This window comes from Thamnophis sirtalis, unplaced genomic scaffold, assembly GCF_051295495.1.
Source record: "Thamnophis sirtalis isolate CommonGarterSnake01/CBP01778 unplaced genomic scaffold, rThaSir2_p1.2 scaffold_3, whole genome shotgun sequence".
NCBI classification, from domain to species: Eukaryota; Metazoa; Chordata; class Lepidosauria; order Squamata; family Natricidae; genus Thamnophis; species Thamnophis sirtalis.
The window spans coordinates 151,148,123-151,167,322 of record NW_028261383.1 but is presented as its reverse complement, the minus strand read 5'-3'; the positions used below and the strand labels follow the sequence as shown (position 1 = coordinate 151,167,322).

Genomic DNA, 19,200 nt, shown 5'->3' with positions numbered 1-19,200 from the left:
TCAATGCCATTGTAACTTTGGTCACTATACCACCTTTCTTGCCACAGTTCTTAAGTGAATAACTGCAGCTGATAAGTTAGTAACATAAGTGAATCTGGTTTCCCCATTTGACTTTGTCAAAAGGTGATTATATGACCCCAGAACACTGAAACCATCATAAATACGAATCTGTTGCCAAACATCAAAATTTTGATCGCGTGACCATGAGGATGCTGCAATGGTTGCTAAGTGTGAAAATGGTCGCTAAGTGTGAAAAATGGTCATCAGTCACTTTTTTCAATGCCATTGTAACTTTGGTCACTAAGCCCATTATACCACCTTTCTTGCCACAGTTCTTAAGTGAATAACTGCAGCTGGTATTTTGTATTTTGGATAGAATCCTTTTTTAAATAGCTTAAGACAATTTAAAAAAAGAATCCACACAGAATAAATTGAAGTAAAACATTTCAAACTATTCTTTCTATGCACAATATATTTCAAAGTATTGTGCATAGAATTTTTAAACATGGTTTCACTTCAATTTATTTTGGATAGAATCTTTTTTTAAATAGTCTAAGACAATTTAAAAAAAGAATCCACACAGAATTTTTAAAAATCCTATGCACAATAAATAAAATATTATTTTAAAATACATTAAAAAAATAAAAGAAAAAAACCCAGCTCACTTACCAGCAGGCACAAGTGAGCATTCCAAGTCAACTCAGAATGCTGTAGATGTTAATACAAAGAACCGAGCAAATTGAAATGGTGAAATTAGTCAGGGAAATATTTTTCAAAGAAACTTTGCCACCATTTTTTCTACACGAGCAGACCTCCAACCTCCGTGCCCCTCCCCTCCAGAATATCCAGGAAGTAACACTCACGACCTCTCTAGCCAAGTGTTTCCTGCAGCTCTATGGTACTTGGTCATTTTTTCTTATAAAATGAGGTAAAAGGGGCGCAGGGGGGTCCCTGCGCCCCTTTTGTTGCTTTAACATTTTAATATCTTCAATGAAAGTACTGAGACAGAGAGAGAGAGGTTAGACAGAGTGTCTTTTGTCTTGCCCCGGTTAGGATTTCTTAAGCAAATCCATTGGGCTTTCAACATGAAGCCAGAAAATCGGGACTTTTTTAAAACGGCCAGTGAGTCCAGTGTTATTCACAAGTCAGCTTCCCACCTCGCTCTTTACCATTTTTTTTGCCAAAGATGCCCCAAGAGGAAAGTTTTTGCTGTCACCAAAGAACACATAGAGCTCTCTTTCACAGATGGTGAATGCAGAATCACTGTAATCTTGCAAAAAGATGCAAAGAAAAAGAAGGCAATATGAATCCTGACGGATCAAGCCAAAAGGCCATCAAAATCTTCTCCAGTGTTGACACTCATTTTGGAGTGTTTCTGATCACTTTTATATCTACCTAAGAGTAACATTGTCCAAGCCATATTTTGTGGGCTTCCTTTTTAAAATTTCATAAGAGACGTAGTTGAAGGCCATATTGAAGAAACTGCATTCTTATAGTCAATTAAGTTGCCCAGTATTGAAAACTATTAGTTTTCAATTAGAAAATATATCCTGTGCTCCCTTTAAACTAAGGTTTTAATCCCCACCCTTTGTTTTAAAGTGACTTTCCTGAGAACTAACATGCGGGAACAATTTCTCATTCTGCAATATTTGAACTTCAAGATGATGGAATCACTACCTGGAAGAATAGTATCTTCTTCAACCAGCCAGAAAATTTAAAAAAAATGAAACTCAGCAAAATCTCTGAGGAATTTTTAAGACCTTGCAACCTTGGTTGATTCAGTTACTATGTCTTTCCCGCCTGAAACTTCTGTAGTATGTCAGGGAGGGCATTATCTAGTCCTTTTGCCTGGTTTGGCCATTGACAGCATGCCACTACCATGCATTGTTGAGCCGTGATGGTGCAGTGGCTAGAATGCAGTACTGCAGGCTACTTCTGCTGACTGCCAGCTGCCTGCAATTTAGCAGTTCGAATCTCACCAGGCTCAAGTTTGACTCAGCCTTCCATCCTTCCAAGGTGGGTACCCAGGTTGTTGGGGGCAATATGCTGACTCTGTAAACTGCTTAGAGAGGGCCGTAAAAGCACTGTGAAGCAGTATGTAAGTCTAAGTGCTGTTGGTATTGTTTTCTATTTCTCATTTTCTTACATAAATAGTTTGAATGGACTTTCACACTCATTTCTGAATCCCAATATATGTGTGCATTTTTTCACCACCATCACCACTACCACCTCCTCCCTCCTACAATGAACATTAAATAGGGAATGTTGATATACATTAGCCATCCGTAAGCACTTATTGGTCTAGATCTGCTTTTCCTTCAGAATGAAAACACTGAGCAGGCAGGAAGCCCACTTCATTGGAGACTTGTAAACAATTTTAAAAAAAGATGGCATACACCAATCAGAAAACAGAGAACAATTTGAGCAGAGAACAATATTTCCATATCAGCTCATTATTTGGTCATTGAAGGTTTCCTTTATTCATGGCATACACACAGATTTTTAAAAAATTAAGTATCTTAAAAATATGTTGAGTATACAAGTAAAATAATTTTTAAAAAAATCAGAAAATGGGAAAACACTATAAGTTTTTAAAACCTGTTTCAATGGAAAACACTGTCTTCTGAAAATAATGTGACAAAGAGCACACTTAGAATAATATTTTAATATTGAGGTTTAACATATAAATCAACAATGGGTACAATTCTCAATCATCAGTGTGTTATTATTACTGACAGAGATTGTACAAACATGAAGTATGTGGCAGAATCAGTGATTTTTTTTAAACCATAAAACAACAAAACTATACTTATTTAGATAACTCATTTTTGAGCAAAATTTTAGCAAATGTATTTCAGTTTCTACAGAACCAATAAAAGTTCTTCTCCCCATTATTACATTTATTTACAATATGGGGTGGGTTTTTTAAAATTACATTTCTTACAACAAAATAAATATTATTTTCCTTTATATCTAAAAAGAAAATAGTTTCTCTATTTCTACATGTAATTGTAAAAGGAGGAAGAATAAACACTAGAAAAATGTGCCAGCACCTTTTCTTGGATCCCCCTCCTTCTTCAGTTAAGATTATGAAATTCTTCATAATTTTCAAAAATAGTCAACATGCTTGAACAACTTGACCCAGAGTGTTTTATCATCTTTCCCTAATGGCGCCCCGTCTCTTGGAACTGCAATTCCATCACCCAGTTTGTGGGAGATTAATCTAAAATGGATCAAGAGCAAACAGCATGAATGTTCTGGGGGAAAAAAATGGAATGAAATCTACAGTCCTTTAGCCTCCAATGAATGATATGGATTGTCTATCTCTAGCTAGCCTTTAATTGTATTTTTCTGGTCTACTCTGCAGAAGATTGGAATGATTTTTTTTTAAAAAAAAAACTATGTTGTGATTGCGGAAACTGTTAGACATTCAGAGCAACAAAGATAAATTTGCCAGCCTGCAATCTCTCCACTTCCCTGTCCTGACCTATTCTATTTCAGTTCCCACAACTTAAAGATTCCTTCCTCCTGCTACCCCAAATGAATGTCAACCCTCTGAATTTGAAAAACTACCCATCTGGATGCAATTTCTCAAACAAATATTTATTCCATTGTTTTTCTAAAAATATTTTATTCATCAATAAATAATGGGAATATGGTATAGATCAGTGATGGCTCACCTTTTTCGTCTCCGTGTGTCGACCTGCATGCCGGAAATGGCACGCAAAACCATCCTGTGAGGAACACGAGGCCTCGCTGGTCTTCGTGCACGCGGGAGCGCTGAAACCCGGAAGAGCAGTGTTCTGTCACCCATGCGTGTACCGACAAACAGCTGGCCGCCACGCATGCATGCAATGGAAACCCGGAAGTTCAGGTTGCTGCTCTTCCGGATTTTGGCGTTCCCGCATGCACGAAGGCCAGCTGGCAGGCATGCGTGCGTGCACAGGAACATGGAAGAGGAGCCAGCAAGGCCACGCATCCTGCACGGGATGGCTCTGCATGCCGTTTCCGGCACGCGTGCTATAGTTTCACTACCACGGGTATAAATTATGTAAGCGAAAGACACAATTGGCTTATTTCTTAATGCTGGGACCTTTTCCAGTCTTGAGGTTTATGCTTTAATTTAGAATGATCCCAAGTACCTGGAATAATGCATAGCTACACAGATCCATCTTGGGGCACTTTTCATTATTCCAGAACACATCGTTTGGTATGAGTCTATTTCTTCCATTCAATTGTGTCCAAAACCACCTGGAATTTTCTTGATGAGGTTTTTCAGAAATGGTTTGCCATCGCTTCCTTCTAGGGCTGAGACAAAATGACTGGCCCAAGATCAACCAGCTGGCTTGTACCTTAGGCGGGACTAGAATTCAGTTTCTTCGTTTCTAGGCCGATACCTTATCTACTAACTATACCAGACTGGCCCTGTGATATGAATCTAACCATGTGTTGAGGTTGTTTGTGTTTTACTTGACCAACTAATATAGCAGTGCTCTGTAAATAACCAATAATTGCCACAATCCATGCATTAATGTATTTTCTGCCTTAGCTGTACCCTTGCAGAACTCCATCATGATACTGTCTACAACCCATTCAAGTCTGCCTTCTCTTCTTAGCCCCTAGTACAAGTAGTCCTCATTTACCAACTGCAGTTGGGCTTGGCAACTCTATTGCTATCAGGTGAAAAGTAAATGTCATGTGATCATGGCCAACGTAGTGGTGGTTAAGATATTCACTGTGGATCATTAAGCATGGCATCATATCATGAGTTGTGACTTCCTAATTGACTAACTTGTTGAAAGCCTTCTGTGAAGGTTGTAAATGACAAGAACAAGACCATGGGATACTGCAATCATTATAAATGTGTGCCGGTTGCCAAGTCCCCAAATCACAATCACATAACGGTAGGGATGCTGCAACAGCTGCTACTTCAAGGACCAGTTGCAAGTCTCCTCTTTCAGTGTTGTAACATCAAATGATTGCTGAATGAGTGGTGGATATGTGAGGACTACCTGCATTGCTCTGCTGTTTCCTACTCAGGTTCTACCAACTTATCTGAAGAACCTTTCAAAAAGTTTGTACACAAAGCATTTTCTTTTTAGGAGTATTAAATAAAATACAACAAAGACAAACACCTTTATGAAAATTAAGAGGCAAATGATTTGGATTCTCTACCAGACTTGATTCTAGGAGAGGTGAGATAAGCGTTGTCTTCTCAAATCAACAAATCCTTTGAAAGATTTCCTTGGGAAATCAGTTGGGAACTGATTAATTACTACTGGATTTTTTTCTCAGTGGGGACATCAAATTATCCAACTACTGAAATTGTTTTATCAGGTTGAATATACTGTATCTGCTAATGAAATGCGTGTCATCCATAAATCAGTGATAAATTTTATTTTATATTGTTAGGCAGAATAAAATAATAATGATGTATATTTATTTGTAATTTGACAGTGGTGGAATGCTGCCTTTATATTTAACACTCCTTCTTTCCCAGTGCTCTTTAAGAAAATACATACTAATGCAAACCAGTCTTCAGTGATAGTGTCTCTCATTACCACCCAAATTAAACTCACGAAGACTTTTGGAATTGGGTGGTGATGAGAGACACTGCTAGAAAGCTCAAATTTCTGTGACTTCCTTTTTTCAGCAATGAAATCCATCAAAGAAATGGAATGTCTTACTGAAAGGCACTGGAACAATTGTTTGAAAAGTACTGTCTCTATATATAAAGAGGTTATCCTTGTCTTCTGACTGCAGTGGAGCCCAAAATGTATGTTGCTAAGCAAGACAGTTAAGTGCTTTTGTTCCATTTTGTGAGCTTTCTTGCCACAGTTGTTAAATGAATCACTGCAGTTGTTAAATTAGTAACATGGTTGTTAAATGAATTTGATCCTGGGACACTGCATTCACTATCATAAATGTGAACCAGTTGCCAAGCATCCAAACTTTGATCGTGTGACCATAGGGCTATTGCAACTGTTGTAAATGTGAGAAATGATCGTAAGTACCTTTTTTTTAATGCCATTGTAACTTCAAATGATTGTTAAAGGAATGGTAATAAATTGAGAACTACCTGCAACTAATTTATGGTAAACTTGGAGATGGTATGCTGTGTCAGACATCATACAGGCATAAGACAGTGTTATTCATCCCCTGAAGTTTAAATCTGTTTAATTCTCTTAATTTTGTTCAAATTGCCATTATTTTATTATTTCCTGTAATTATTAGTTAGGTAGGACAATTGGTATTGTTTTAAATATTATCTTCTTCATTTTTAATATGTGACATGATTGAAATGCTTTTGTTTAAAAACCCTCAAAATTTGTGTTGTGATGCAGATTTTTATTTTATTTTATTTTATTGACGAAGGTTTGTCATTTCCATGCAGTGGTCATTGTATGAATAACCACACTTGCATATGGACCATTTTGGGAATTTCACCCATACCATGCTTTCCGAAGGTTAAATATGCCAAGGTTAAATATGCCTACTGGCTTCAAAAGATTGAAAACCCATGGCATAAGGTTAAGTTGTCTCACATCATTCAGCAAGAACCAATTACTTGATTCTTCTCTATATTTAGTAGTTACACTATAAGAATTTGAAATCTCATAGTGGAGCAACAGCCTAAGAAATGAACTACCAAACAGATGAGCTTACAAGATGCCCACAGTTCTAAAGTATAGAGAGGGGTATCAAACTCAAGGCCTATGGGCCAGATCCGGCCCACAGGGTGCTTAGATCTGGCCTGCAGGGCCGCTCTGGAAACATCGAAGGACCAGCCTGTGGTGCCTATGCCAGCAAAAACAGAGCCTTGGAGGGCCACACGCAGCCCTCCCAGCCGAGGTGGGTTCCAGTGGTGGGTTTCGGATCCCATTGCAACCAGTACAGTGCAATGGGGCCGAATGTCCCCCACATGCATGCATGCACAAATGCGCACACGTGCACATGTGTCCTTACCTCTACGATGCCTCCGCAACCTCCAGCTGCTTGGCAGAGTGTCGTGCAGGCGCTGTACACTCTGTGTGCGGAAGCACTGAAGAGCTCAAATACAGGTAAGGAGCTTGGGCAGGCGGGCCCTCCAGAGCACCGTACCGAAATGGTACAGGGTGCTCCCAGCAGGCACCGGTACACCCATATTGGGGCGTGCCACCTGCAACCCACCACTGGTGGGTTCCTACCAGTTTGGATCCGTTAGGACCGGCAACGCCATCTTGATTTTCGGTTCTAGGCATGCGCAGAACAATCTTCATTCCAAAAATGTATTTTTTTCCCTTTTCTAATGGAAATTTCCTTTTCTTTATTTTTTCTTTATTTTTCTTATTTTATTTTTTATTGAAATTTCCTTTTCTAACGCAATTTTTTTGCATGCCGAACCAGCAGTAATGCCAGTAGCAACCCACCCCTGCCTCCCAGGCTCTGTTTTTGCTGGCAGAGGGCTACAGGAGGCTGTCATGGCCAAAAACAGAGCCTTGACGAGTGATGATGAATTGGTCACACCCACCCTGGCCATATTCACCCCTAGCCCCCCAAGGTCAAGCACAACCCTGATGCGGCCCTCAATGAATTTGAGTTTGACACTCCTCGTATAGAGCATAAAGAATACAAAGCCAGCTTCGTTTCCAAAAACAGCAGCCCACATGGAAACCTGGGGTGTAAGTGTATGTAACTTTTTTCACTTCCTCACAGCATCACAAAAGACCCAACAGTCATTTGGCTGCATCAAGCATGCAACCAAAGTGGATCATCTAAGAGTTCTCTGCAAGAAGTTTGCCTCCCAGTTCCTAACAAAGGCAGCAATTTATGCTATTAGGAAAAATAAGGAGATACAATTGTTCATTGTCAATCACATCGCACATCTATGTAGCTTTTTTTCAGTTTAGTTTTTAAGTACTGGAGCTAAAATGCATAAAGTAAATAAAGTAAATAGCCTTGGTGGTGCAGTGGTTAGAGTGCAGTAGTGAAGGCTACTTTGCTGATTTGCCAGCTGCTATCAGTTTGGCAGATCGACTCTCACCAGGCTCAAGGTTGACTCAGCCTCCCATCCTTCCCAGGTGGGTAAAATGAGGACCCAGAGTGTTGGGGACAATAGGCTGACTCTGCAAACCGCTTAGAGAGAGCTGTAAAAGCACTGTGAAGCAGTATGTAAGTTTAACCGCTATTGCTATTGCTAAATATAAAGTAATTTTTACTCTACGCTTAACTGTCCAAAGCTCCAAGTGGAGCTTTAGCTTCAGCTGCTCAGAAATGCTATACTGAATCTGATTTACTCCCAGGAAACTATGTGTACCAATCTTCCTTAACATGCCAGGATACTGGATAATGATTTTGGGAAATAAATTTTAACACATCAGGTTAAATATTTTAAAGGAGAGAATATCCACGTAATACACTGTGCATTGCCTTCAATGGAATTGTACTACAGTGTTTACAATTTGTTGTATGCTAAAAAAATATATATATGCATCTGTACTTTTTAAAAAGCCTGCAAAATATTTATCTTATTCTCCAAAAACAGAAATCCCCATTCCAATATGATGACCACACTCCAAAACACAGTGAACTCGCAAACAATAGTGGTTCAGTGGGGTTAGTTTAAAGTTGTTTTCCTTAGGATCGTATGCAAAGTGTGCTTTTGTATTTATCATTTTGGTCCTTCTTTTTGTAAGCTGTTTTGAATGCTGAAAATGCGAGATTAAATATTCTATGACCATCAACAACAAAGAAAGGAAAAGCAACGGTTTAGAATGAACTATAGGGCAGGAAGTAGAACAATTTCTACTTCCAGGGAGATTAAACTATGGGGCCCACATGACAGTAGTGGATGGGACGGGAGCAAGCTCTCTGCAGGATTAAAGCCATCCATTTTCTCTGCAACCTTGATCTCCCATTTTATTTCTATCTTCTTGATATCTTCTCTCTCCTTCTGCCTCTCCCCTTCTTCCCTGTCAACCAAGCAGGCTATGTGGAAAGGGAGGAATCACTTCTGCCAAATAATTTTATTATCTGATGACATTATAACTTCAACTCTTTTGAAATGAGACTGAGGATCACTTAAAATTATCTTTATTATTCTAGAGAATAAGAACAGAATCTTGAAAACTGTCAGAGCTCCTTTGTACTATATCTTATAATGAGCAAAGTTAGTTTGTATGTGTGCGTTATTTTTATTTTCTTTCTCGTGTTTCCTTATTTCTCACATCTGAGTAATATTTTATGAATGACCACCCTTTACAGTTCACTCATCCCTTCCTATTCCCAAGGCCAGATATGTATTTTATCACGTGGATGAAGAGAGATAATAGATGTTTTGCATTGCACTTAAACACACTACACTGCCTCTTCATTTGTACACACCTTGAGCTCCAATATCTATTTTAATTTTTGTTCACATTATCTTGGCAGTTAGTAACCATCAAAATAGTGAAAAAAGTGACACTGACAATTCTTCTGTTAATCACTTTTCCCTCCTCTTAAGTAATTTGCACTGCTGAGATCAATGGCTTGGCTGAATTTACCTAGACATGAAATCACATTAACAAAACAACAGACACAATTCCTTTTTAAAAAACTCCTCACAGGATTGGCTACCAAATAAAAAAGGAACCAAAAAAAAAAGAATTTAAGCAGTATGATTATGAAATAAAAACGGAGAGAGACACGTAGAGACATTTCTCCCACTTATCTGTAATATTGGGTTACCTCTTATCAATTGCTTGCATGGTAACTTGGTAACATTTTATTATTGGATTTTTGCAAACAGCATCCACATCTCAAAGTAGCATCCAATAAACCAAAACCAAACAGAAAATAACTGTGGCATAATGTTGCTATACATTCAAAGTGGAAATTGTTGAACTCACACCGGAAGGCAAATTAAAAAAAAAAAAGTGGCAGCAATCTCTCTACTATTAAGAAATTGTAATACATCAAATAAGCACGTGTGTATGCACACACAAGAGAGGCTTTTAACATCAGACTTCTATTACCTTGCTGGTCAAAAGATAATTAGAATGCCCACTGAAGCACACAAAGGATAATCAGAACACTTCTCAATGGCTTTAATATGAACCCAGTTACTTGTGCGAAGGAAGTACCAGGGCAATTAGTGAGTCTGTGCCTTTCCCATTGCAAAAGCATTTTCTCTCCTTTGCCTGCACACCTTGGCTCTTCCCTGAGTCATCTTCATGTGCTGCAAGCTCCTTGTCCTAAGCCAAGTCCCGAACGGTCAAGCTGCAAATCAAAAATTGCCATTAGAGATACTAGTCCTGGAGACCCTGAAGGCATTTTCCCATATCTTTTATTTTCCCCCACCCCAACTTCCAAGCAAATGAAACAGTTTTAGAATGTGCTTGTCATGGTTGTCCAATTATATCCTTGGCATACAAAAATCGTTTAGAACAGCGCAGTGGCCTAGAGGTGGAATTATCACCTCACAATCAGGAGGCTGTGAGCTCGATCCTAGGAAGTGGCAGATATTTCTCTCTGGGCACAATGAGTAATTGTCTGCTGTGAACTCTGCATAGGCGTCAGGAAGGGCATCCAGTTAGTAAAGGCTCGAGCTTCTTCCGGGCGAAGGAGGGGTGGTGGCGGCGGCAGTGGCTGCTTTAAGCGCTCCCTTGTCTTGCAGCCGGGGCCGGCTGCTGACATGCGCTCCTGCAAGAGCCTCTGTGCAGCGCCGGGAGGCCGCAGAGAAGCTTCGCTCCGCTTCTCACCCAGCCTTCCCCCAGAGGCGATCCGGGACTTCCACGGTGGAGCCTGGAGAAGCAGGCCGGGGCAGCAGGTGGGCGGCAGCATCGGGGACAGTGGGGCACTTTGCATCGCGGGAGCCGCCAAGCGCCCAGGTCTGCAGCAAAGAGCCCGTCTCCTCCTTCTCTCCCACTCCTCTCTCCTCTGAAGCACGCCCCGCCCAACGTAAGCGTGCTCAAGAAGACATGATTCGCTGCTTCCAGATCAGGAGGCGGAAGAATTAGTGCCTCTTTTGCATCTGAACTTTTTTGCCTTTTAACTCTTTCTTAACTTTTAGAAGGCGAAAAATTCCTTATGGAAAGGAGGCCCCGAGTTCTCTCGCCTCCTGCTTTGGTTAACACTAAGCAGACACCAAGCCACTGTGACCTGGAATCTCGTAGCAACTATCTTGGCTTTAATTATTTTTTTAAAAATATTTACATTTCTTTCTTTTTCCTGAGGAGACTGGTGAGGCTCTGCCTCCCTTGCCTCTAGTGACTGCATGTCCCTGATATATAGAAATAGTTTGCAAACTTTTGCTTCTGTACCAGAAGTTTCTATCATTAGTCAAATGACTGGTCTTCCTTTATAAGCTATATATAATACAACTGTTGACCAGCCATGCTACATAAATGGTATGGCGATTTTGTGGGCCTACATTGACTATATTCACTTCACAGTAATAGATGTAGGAAAGCTACAGTAGTTGGAGAGGCATAGATAATTATTTTTAGCATGCCATTTTTTAAAACTATCCCCTTTATATAATCTTCCTTGAAGATTGTGGGGCTCTTGGTGCTCCCAGAGCTTGGTGGTTTTCTTGCAGATGTTTCATTACCAATATAAGTGACATTATCACTTCTTGAAGACTGCATGTACTGATTTGAGACTTCCCTATGGAAGATTTCCATACCTATTCCTTTTAACTTCAGCGTTTTTCTGTATTCATGGTGAGAGTCTTCCACACAGTCGTTTTAGGCATTTCTTCTGAGATATTAATATCTGCAGGATCAGGCCTATAATAACATTTTCATTAAGATAATTTATTATTTTATAAAATTATTTTCATCATTTAGAGTTGATTCCCCTGCCTTAAATGATTTAGGACTTATTCACAGACCATTTCCAAATGCAACACATATAATTCAATCCATATCATTTCCCATGCTGATGGGACACAGCACAACTAGGCCCTGTATATGTTTACAAAGCTGGAAATTATTTAAAATGCCACTCTTTAAAAAAATGCCAGCGATGGAGACACAAGTGTCTGCATATAAGCACAGTTGTAAAAGTGGTTGATACCACTCAAATGATGTGCCAAAGGGCGTTCTGCTTTTTTCTTCCCAAAGAGGTTACTGGAAGAATTAAAATTGCAATAGCAGCATCAACAACAGCACAAACAACAACAATGTGATCATTGCTTTTAGCGTCTTTTTTTTTTTACCTAATTTCAATTTTTGGTATATTTTTTGAGTGTCCTGGAGCTGCCAAATAATTTGAACTCATTGGAGACATTTCAATTACAGCCGTCGTGCCATCTTCCATCATCTTCTGAGATTCCTTTTTAACACAGAGAAATTCTGGTTTAGATTGTGATAAAAAATAATCTGCACAGAGACCAAGCAAAGTTTTCTATGACCAAATTGATATTGGTTACCTCTGGACAACATTTTCACCATTTAGCATAATTTATCAACTTCCATGATATTTGCTGACAATAAAGAAACAAATTTCAACTAAAGTAGCCTGCTCTGCATTATGTCCTGTGAGAAGCTCCCCCTCCCAAACTCCCCAGAAGAATGAAATATTTTGGGAAATATTTAAAAAGGCAGAATATTACATTTCCCTAAAGGACAAATTTTTTGGACATGTGATGCGACACCCAGAAAAATAACAGCATACTTCAGGGAAGATTGAAGGCAAACGAGGTCCAGGCTAAAGAAGAACATCATGGCTTCAAAATCTAAGGGACTGGTTTGGACAAAACACAGCAGCACTTTTTTCTGTGGCTGTTGATAAAAATAGGATCGCTAACATGATCGCCAACATCCGATGACGGATATGACACAAGAAGAAGAAAAGGACAAATGGAGAAACATGTTTTTAGAGGCAGTAAGCAGCCCCCAGTCTTTCTTAATAGCCCACAGCAGATGCCAACACTTAAGGAGATAAAGAGCTTATTGAAAGAGGAAGCCAACTGTCTAGATGGCTCAATTCATATACAAAACAAATACTGCCAGCAGAAGCCCATTCAAGACAGGATATTTCAAAGCTCCTTGCAACAAAGTTTGCATTAGCCACAACACCCTTTCAGAACACAAGCGCCTTCATTGCACCACCCCCAGAACAAACTTCAAATAAACCTATAAAGATCCACCCATTCATTCAACCATTTGGTCAGCTGTCCCAAAATCACATCTGGTTGTTGGTTCTGCTCCATCAATAAAGGGAACCTGTCTTTACAATCAGCCTCCAGCCTCCATTTTATTTCCAGTGCCTTTCTCCCAGCTTGGAAATGGACCTGGATATTTCTTCCAACAGCCCTGAACGTATTATTTTATCTGAATCCCATCATTACTGTATTAAAGTGTTCCAGTTTATTTAGCACCTATATAGTCCATGCCTGGAAGAAGTGACGTTCTATCCATGATGTCTCAAGACATGAATCTCTTTCCTGGAAATTACCACCAGAGCCAGAAAGTTATGTTCAACCTGATCTAAGGACCCACAATACCCAGAGCAGTTGCCACCCAAAGGAGGGAGGGGGAGGGGGAGGGGGAGGGGGAGGGAGGGAGAGAGAGGCGGGGGAGAGGGAGAGAGGGAGAGAGATGGCAAAAGATCAGATCAGACCCAGAAAGGCTAGGAAACAAGAAACCTCAGTTTTAAAAAAAAAGTCCTGAACTTCAATACAGCAGATAAGAAAAAAGATATGGAAACGTAAGAAAAAAGGACTGAAATAACTATGTAAAAACAAACAAATTAAAAACATTAGAAAGTTAGCTGAATAACCCTTTCAGCTAAAAACTGTTTTTCCTGATGAAATTTCTGGAGAGAAAGCCAGTCTTGGTTTTTAAAGAAAGATCTAATGCTCCCCTCTAGTGGTCACTCATATAACAGATAACAGATTAACAGAGTTGGAAGGGACCTCCCCTCTTGCTCAAGCAGGAGACTCCACAGCATTTCTGACAAATGGCAGCCCAAACTTTTCTTGAAAGCCTCCAATGATGAAGCTCCCACAACTTCCTAAGGCAACTTCTGTTCCATTGATTGATTGTTCTCGCTGTCAGAAAATCCCTCCTTGTTTCTAGGCTGAATCTCTCCTTGGTCAGTTTCCATCCATTATTCCTTGTCTGGCCTTCAGGTGAATGGACCACATATTTATGTTGAAAAATTAGAAGAACCAGTTTGGTATAGTGGTTAAAGCACCATACTACAAACTGGGACACTGGGACTTCTAATCCTATCTTAGGCCAGCTGAGTCACCTTGGGCCAATCTCTCTCTCTCTCTCATCCCAGCCCACCTCCCAGAATTATTGTTGTGGAGAAAATAGGAAAAAGGAATATTAGGTATGTTCACTGTCTTGAGTTATTTATGAAAATAATAAAGGCAGAATAAAAATAAATAGCATCTGTTTTTTCTTCTTCTTCAGAATTCCAGACTGTGTAAAGACGACAGTCTATTCAACTTTATCCCAAAGATCAGTGAGAAGAGATAGGAAAATCATTTAGCCCCTAAGCAGAAGAAAACTTTAAAAAGAGCTCACTAAAGACTCGTCCTTTCAATTCTGCTGAAGTACACTTAATTTCAAACAGACACACACAACACAGACACACAGAGACACACATCTTGGTACTAAGTATAGGTAGTCCTCAACATATGGCCACAAGGGAGCCTAAAATTTATGTTGCTAAGAGAGGCAGTTAAATGAATTTTTATCACATGATCATGGGGATGCTGCAAGGGCCGTAAAAGTGAAAAATGGTTATAAGTCATTTTTTTCAATGCTGTTGTAACTTTGAATGGCCACTAAATGAACTGTTGCAAGTCAAGGACTACCTGTATGTGTACTTAAACCTACTCACATCATTTTCTTTTGCCATTTGGATAGCATCATCTAATTTTTTTTTCTTGCTTTCTGGCATGGGATCATCAAGCCAGCTGAGTTCCCGCTTTGAAAAGCATAAATCCATAATCTTCCGAACAAAGAGCAATGCTAAAACCTTTGGAAAGGAGAAAAGAGAAGTTGGGGGGGAGAGAGTAACATTCCTGAGATGACAACAGAATTCACTGGAAATGAGCAAAGTAGATAACAAGCCCTAGAGACATGATGGCGAACCTATGGCACGTGTGCCAGAAGCAGCACGCAGAGCCATTTCTCCTGGCACGCGGAGCCATCACCAGTTGCTCTTCCGGGTTCCGGTACAGCAGCCAGCTGGTCTTCATGCACATTGGCATGCCAGAAAGCAGAAGTGGAACCGGCTGGTGCATATGCGCACGCCAGGAAAATGATCTTTTTGTTTCCAGGGTGCACATGCGCATCAGCAATTTGGTGATCTGGTTCCTGGTGCGCATGTACACGCAAAAACCAGCAACCAGAAGAGCAACAGCCATGCATGCCAAAAGACGCGGAGAAGGGATCCTGGCCATTGCTTCTTAGCGGAGCAGAGCTGTGGTCGGGGCTTCCCTTCCTGCCCACCTGAGCGGGCTTCTTGCTTGGCCCCAGCCCTCCAGCCCGTGGTTAATCTGCAGTCCGAAGTGCCTGGCCAGCTCGGGCGCCCCAGAAAAGCGGCAGCAGCAGCAGCCACAAGGGAAAGGGCAGGAGCAGCTGGCTGGCCCCTGCAGCCACTCCCACACCAGCCAGAAGTGGCACTGTGACAGCTGCCAGGGGTGAGGGGGTGGCAGCGGCAAGGATGGGCAAGGGCTTCCCTCCTTCCCCACCTGAGCGGGCTACTTGCATGGCTTCCACAGTCTGGAATGCCTTGCTGGTTGGCTGTCTCAGAAGAGACAGCCGGTCCCTGCGCAGCCCCAGAAGACCATCAGCTGCAGCCACAGGAGGAAGGGCAGGAGCAACCGGGTAGCCATCGCAGCTGTTCCCATGTCAGTGAGCCAGGCCCTCGGCGGCGTCTTTATGAGGGTAGCTCGCCTTCCCACCAGCAGTTCCTCCAGTGTCCCAGATGGAAGCAGCAGCACAACAGCTGACACTACCGAGGGCGAAGTGGTGGCGATGGCGAGGATATGCGGGCCCGGGCTTCCCTCCTTCCTACCTGCCCAAGCAGGCTTCTTGCATAGCTCCAGCCCACGGCTCTGATGAGGATGCACGGTCCAGAGCGCTGTCGCTTCCAGCTGGGATATATTCTGCCAGGCCCTCATCTGTGTCCTGGTATCAGGAGCGAAGAGGTGGCGGTGGCAAGGACAGGTGGGCCTGGGTTTCCCTCCCTCCCCCCACCCGAGCAGGCTTCTTGCCTACGGCTCTGATGAGGATCTGCAGTCCAGAGCGCTGTCGCTTCCAGCCGGGATATATTCTGCCAGGCCCTTGGCAGCGTCTTTATGCAGGTAGCTCACCTCCCCGCCAACAGCTCCTCCACCAGCATCCCGGCTGGAAGAGGAAGTGCAACAACCGCTGTTGGGGAAGGGACAAAGGAGTGGAGGTCACACATTCTCGCCACCGCCACCCCTTCGCCCCTTCGACTGTTGTGCTGCGGCTTCCAGCCAGGACGCTGGAGGAGCTGCTGGCAGGGAGGTGAGCTATCTGCATAAAGACGCCGCTGAGGGCCTGGCAGAATATATCCCGGCTGGAAGCGACAACGTTCCAGACCATGGATCCTCATCAGAACTGTGGGCTGAAGCTGTGCAAGAAGTCTGCTTGGGTGGGTAGGAAGAAGGGAAGTACGGGCCCGCCCATCCTCGCCATCACCACCACTTAGCCCTTGGGAGCGTCAGCTGTTGTGCTGTTGCTTCCAGCCAGGACATTGGAGCAACTGCTGGCGGGGAGGCGAGCTGGAGCCATGCAAGTAGCCTGCTCGGGTGGGGAGGGAGGGAAGCTCTTGCCCATCCTTGCCACCGCTGCCCCCTCGCCCTCAGCGGCTGTCACAGTGCTGCTTCTGGCTGGGACGCTGGAGCAGCCAGAAGCCGCCGTGGGGAGGTGGGCCAGGCAGACACCGATTGCAGATGCTTCTGCTGCATCTGATGGAACAGGCAGAATGACTACTGGGACCTGAGGCGGCGGAAGCATGGATGTAGGCAACACGTCTGGCAGAGGCGGCGGTGGCAACAGCATTGTAGTGGGCAGAGGATAATGCCCAGAGGTTGCCCCATAACCCAGGTCGGGAACATGGAGCCAGGAAATGAGTCTCCCAGGGCGTCGGCTGGGAAAGCGCAGGCCTTCGCAGGCCGCAATAGAGACAAAGTTTGTGTGCTGGGCAGGGTGGTTGGGAGGCTTGCGGCCCAGCGTGGGCCAGCTCAGCCACCCCACCAAGAGGAGCATTTTCCTCTGTTGACTCCAAATGCGGTGGGGAGTGGCAGGTGTGGCTGCTGTGGATGTAAGTGGAAGGTGATGGGTCCATTCCCTCCAAAATGGCCGTTATATTCCTCCCTGTGCTCTGTCTCCTGGGCAGGCGGAGCACGAGCCCAGGGCCAAGCCCATCGGCCACAGCCTCCATTTCCAAGAGCAGGCTGTTCGGTCGTTCCCAGTGCAATCCAGGAGACCGGAAAGAGCCTCGGGAGGGTGGAGGAAGCTGTTTTTGCCCTCCCCAAGCTCCTTGAAAGCCTCTGGAGCCTGGGAAGGGTGAAAAATGGGTCTATCGCAGGCCAAAAAGCAGGGTGTGTGCATGCGTATGCGCATGGGGCCCCCACACATAGCATTATGGGTATGGCATGCCCATGTAGGACCCCCTTGCGCTCCCCCCACTTTTGGCATGGGAGCTCAAAAAGGTTCGCCATCACTGCCCTAGAGAAAATAAATTGAAAGCAAGAGAACCAGAGAGTAAGTCATGCATCATCAAGGTCTCTTTCTCCAAAAGTTTTCATTATGGCAAATAAGCTTGCTTTTATGCTAATTCTGGGATTGTTGTTCTCCCATTCAGGAGTGAAATGCTCTGAAGTCTGCCACCAGTTTGCTTCATGCACATTTGCATCTCAGGCGCTAAGAAGCCCTTTCTGAGTCTGCAAAGGTAAGCAGAACAGCGAGGGGTGGAACAGCTGTGCCGGGCGATTTATATTGGTTAGAAAGCAGAATTTCCTGCTTTCTAGCTAATATAAATCGCGCGGCAAAGTTGGTTGTTGCACAGCTGATCATCAGAACTTTTTTTTAGCATTTTTTTTACTACCTGTTCGCCCGAACCGGTAGTAAAAAAAATGCTTTAAAAAGTTTTTTTTTTAAGGTTCCGATGATCAACTGTGACAATCAGCTGTGCCGCACAATGATCGGAACTTTTTTACTTTTTTTTCTTTAGCACTTTTTTACTACCGGTTCAGATGAATAGGTAGCAAAAAAAATGCTTTAAATAAGTTTTTTGAAAAGGTTCCAACCATCGCGCAGCACAGCTGATCGTCACAGTTGATCCTTGGAACCTTTTTAAAACATTTTTTTAACATTTTTTACTACCTATTCACCCGAACCGTTAGTTAAAAAATGCTTTTGAAAAGTTTTTTAAAAGGTTCCAACAATCAGCTGTGACAATCAGCTGTGCTGTGATTGGTGGAACCTTTTTTAAAAAAAAATTAAAGAATTTTTTTACTATTGGTTCAGCCCCATTGTTAAATAAACACAACCATGGTCTTTTGTGATACTGCTGAAACCAATAGGAAAAGACAAGAAACAATGTAGAATTCATTAGGGACAATGGATGTAAAGAAAAAGTGGATTTAATAATCTTGGAGCTATTTGGTAGACATTCAGGAATTATCACAGAGAGAAAATCAGATATTTTAACTTCAAGCACATGATTAAAACCACAACTCCCCTGGTAAAAAAAAGGCTCATGTCAGCAAGCACACTACGGGTAGTTCTCACTTACTGACTGCCTCGTTTAGCAACTATTCAAAGTTGCAACCGATCCTCTTCATTTGTGACCATCACAGCATCCTGTAGCCATGTGATCACCATTCATGGACTTCACTGCCAGCTTCCAACAAGCAAAATTAATTGGGAGAACACAGAAGTGAAATCACAAGTTGTGGTCATGGGATATCTCATTTAACGACCATGATACTTAGTAATTTCCAGTCCTAGTTGAGCTCAGTAAGTGAGGACTACCCGTACAGCCCACTTGAGAGAACCTCCATCATAGCCATTAAACATACAAGCAAGATTTCTGTTAATTAACACAGAAATTTAGGAAGAGTTAATAGATGGTATTGACTTATTACGTCAATTGTATATGGAATTGAGAAATGACGTTCTGTCAAATCTACAAAGGCGTTTTTTATCCTAATTTCCAGTTTTCAAATGGTTCCACTGTTAA

At 42.3% G+C, this 19,200-nt stretch overlaps 1 protein-coding gene across 1 annotated transcript in view; it reads right to left on the bottom strand.

Annotated features, from left to right (window-relative positions):
• Positions 1 to 9,058: 9,058 nt before the first annotated feature.
• LOC106548578 (electroneutral sodium bicarbonate exchanger 1) overlaps positions 9,059 to 19,200 on the bottom strand; it is a 99,013-nt gene continuing 88,871 nt past the window's right edge. Inside the window, exons 22-25 of the mRNA XM_087710434.1 lie at positions 14,821 to 14,958; positions 12,182 to 12,297; positions 11,648 to 11,750; positions 9,059 to 10,239 (exon numbers count right to left, since the gene is read on the bottom strand). Of these exons, the coding sequence (XP_087566560.1) occupies positions 11,663 to 11,750; positions 12,182 to 12,297; positions 14,821 to 14,958 (342 nt within the window). The 3' untranslated portion in view covers positions 9,059 to 10,239; positions 11,648 to 11,662. The remainder of the gene's footprint in view (positions 10,240 to 11,647; positions 11,751 to 12,181; positions 12,298 to 14,820; positions 14,959 to 19,200) is intronic.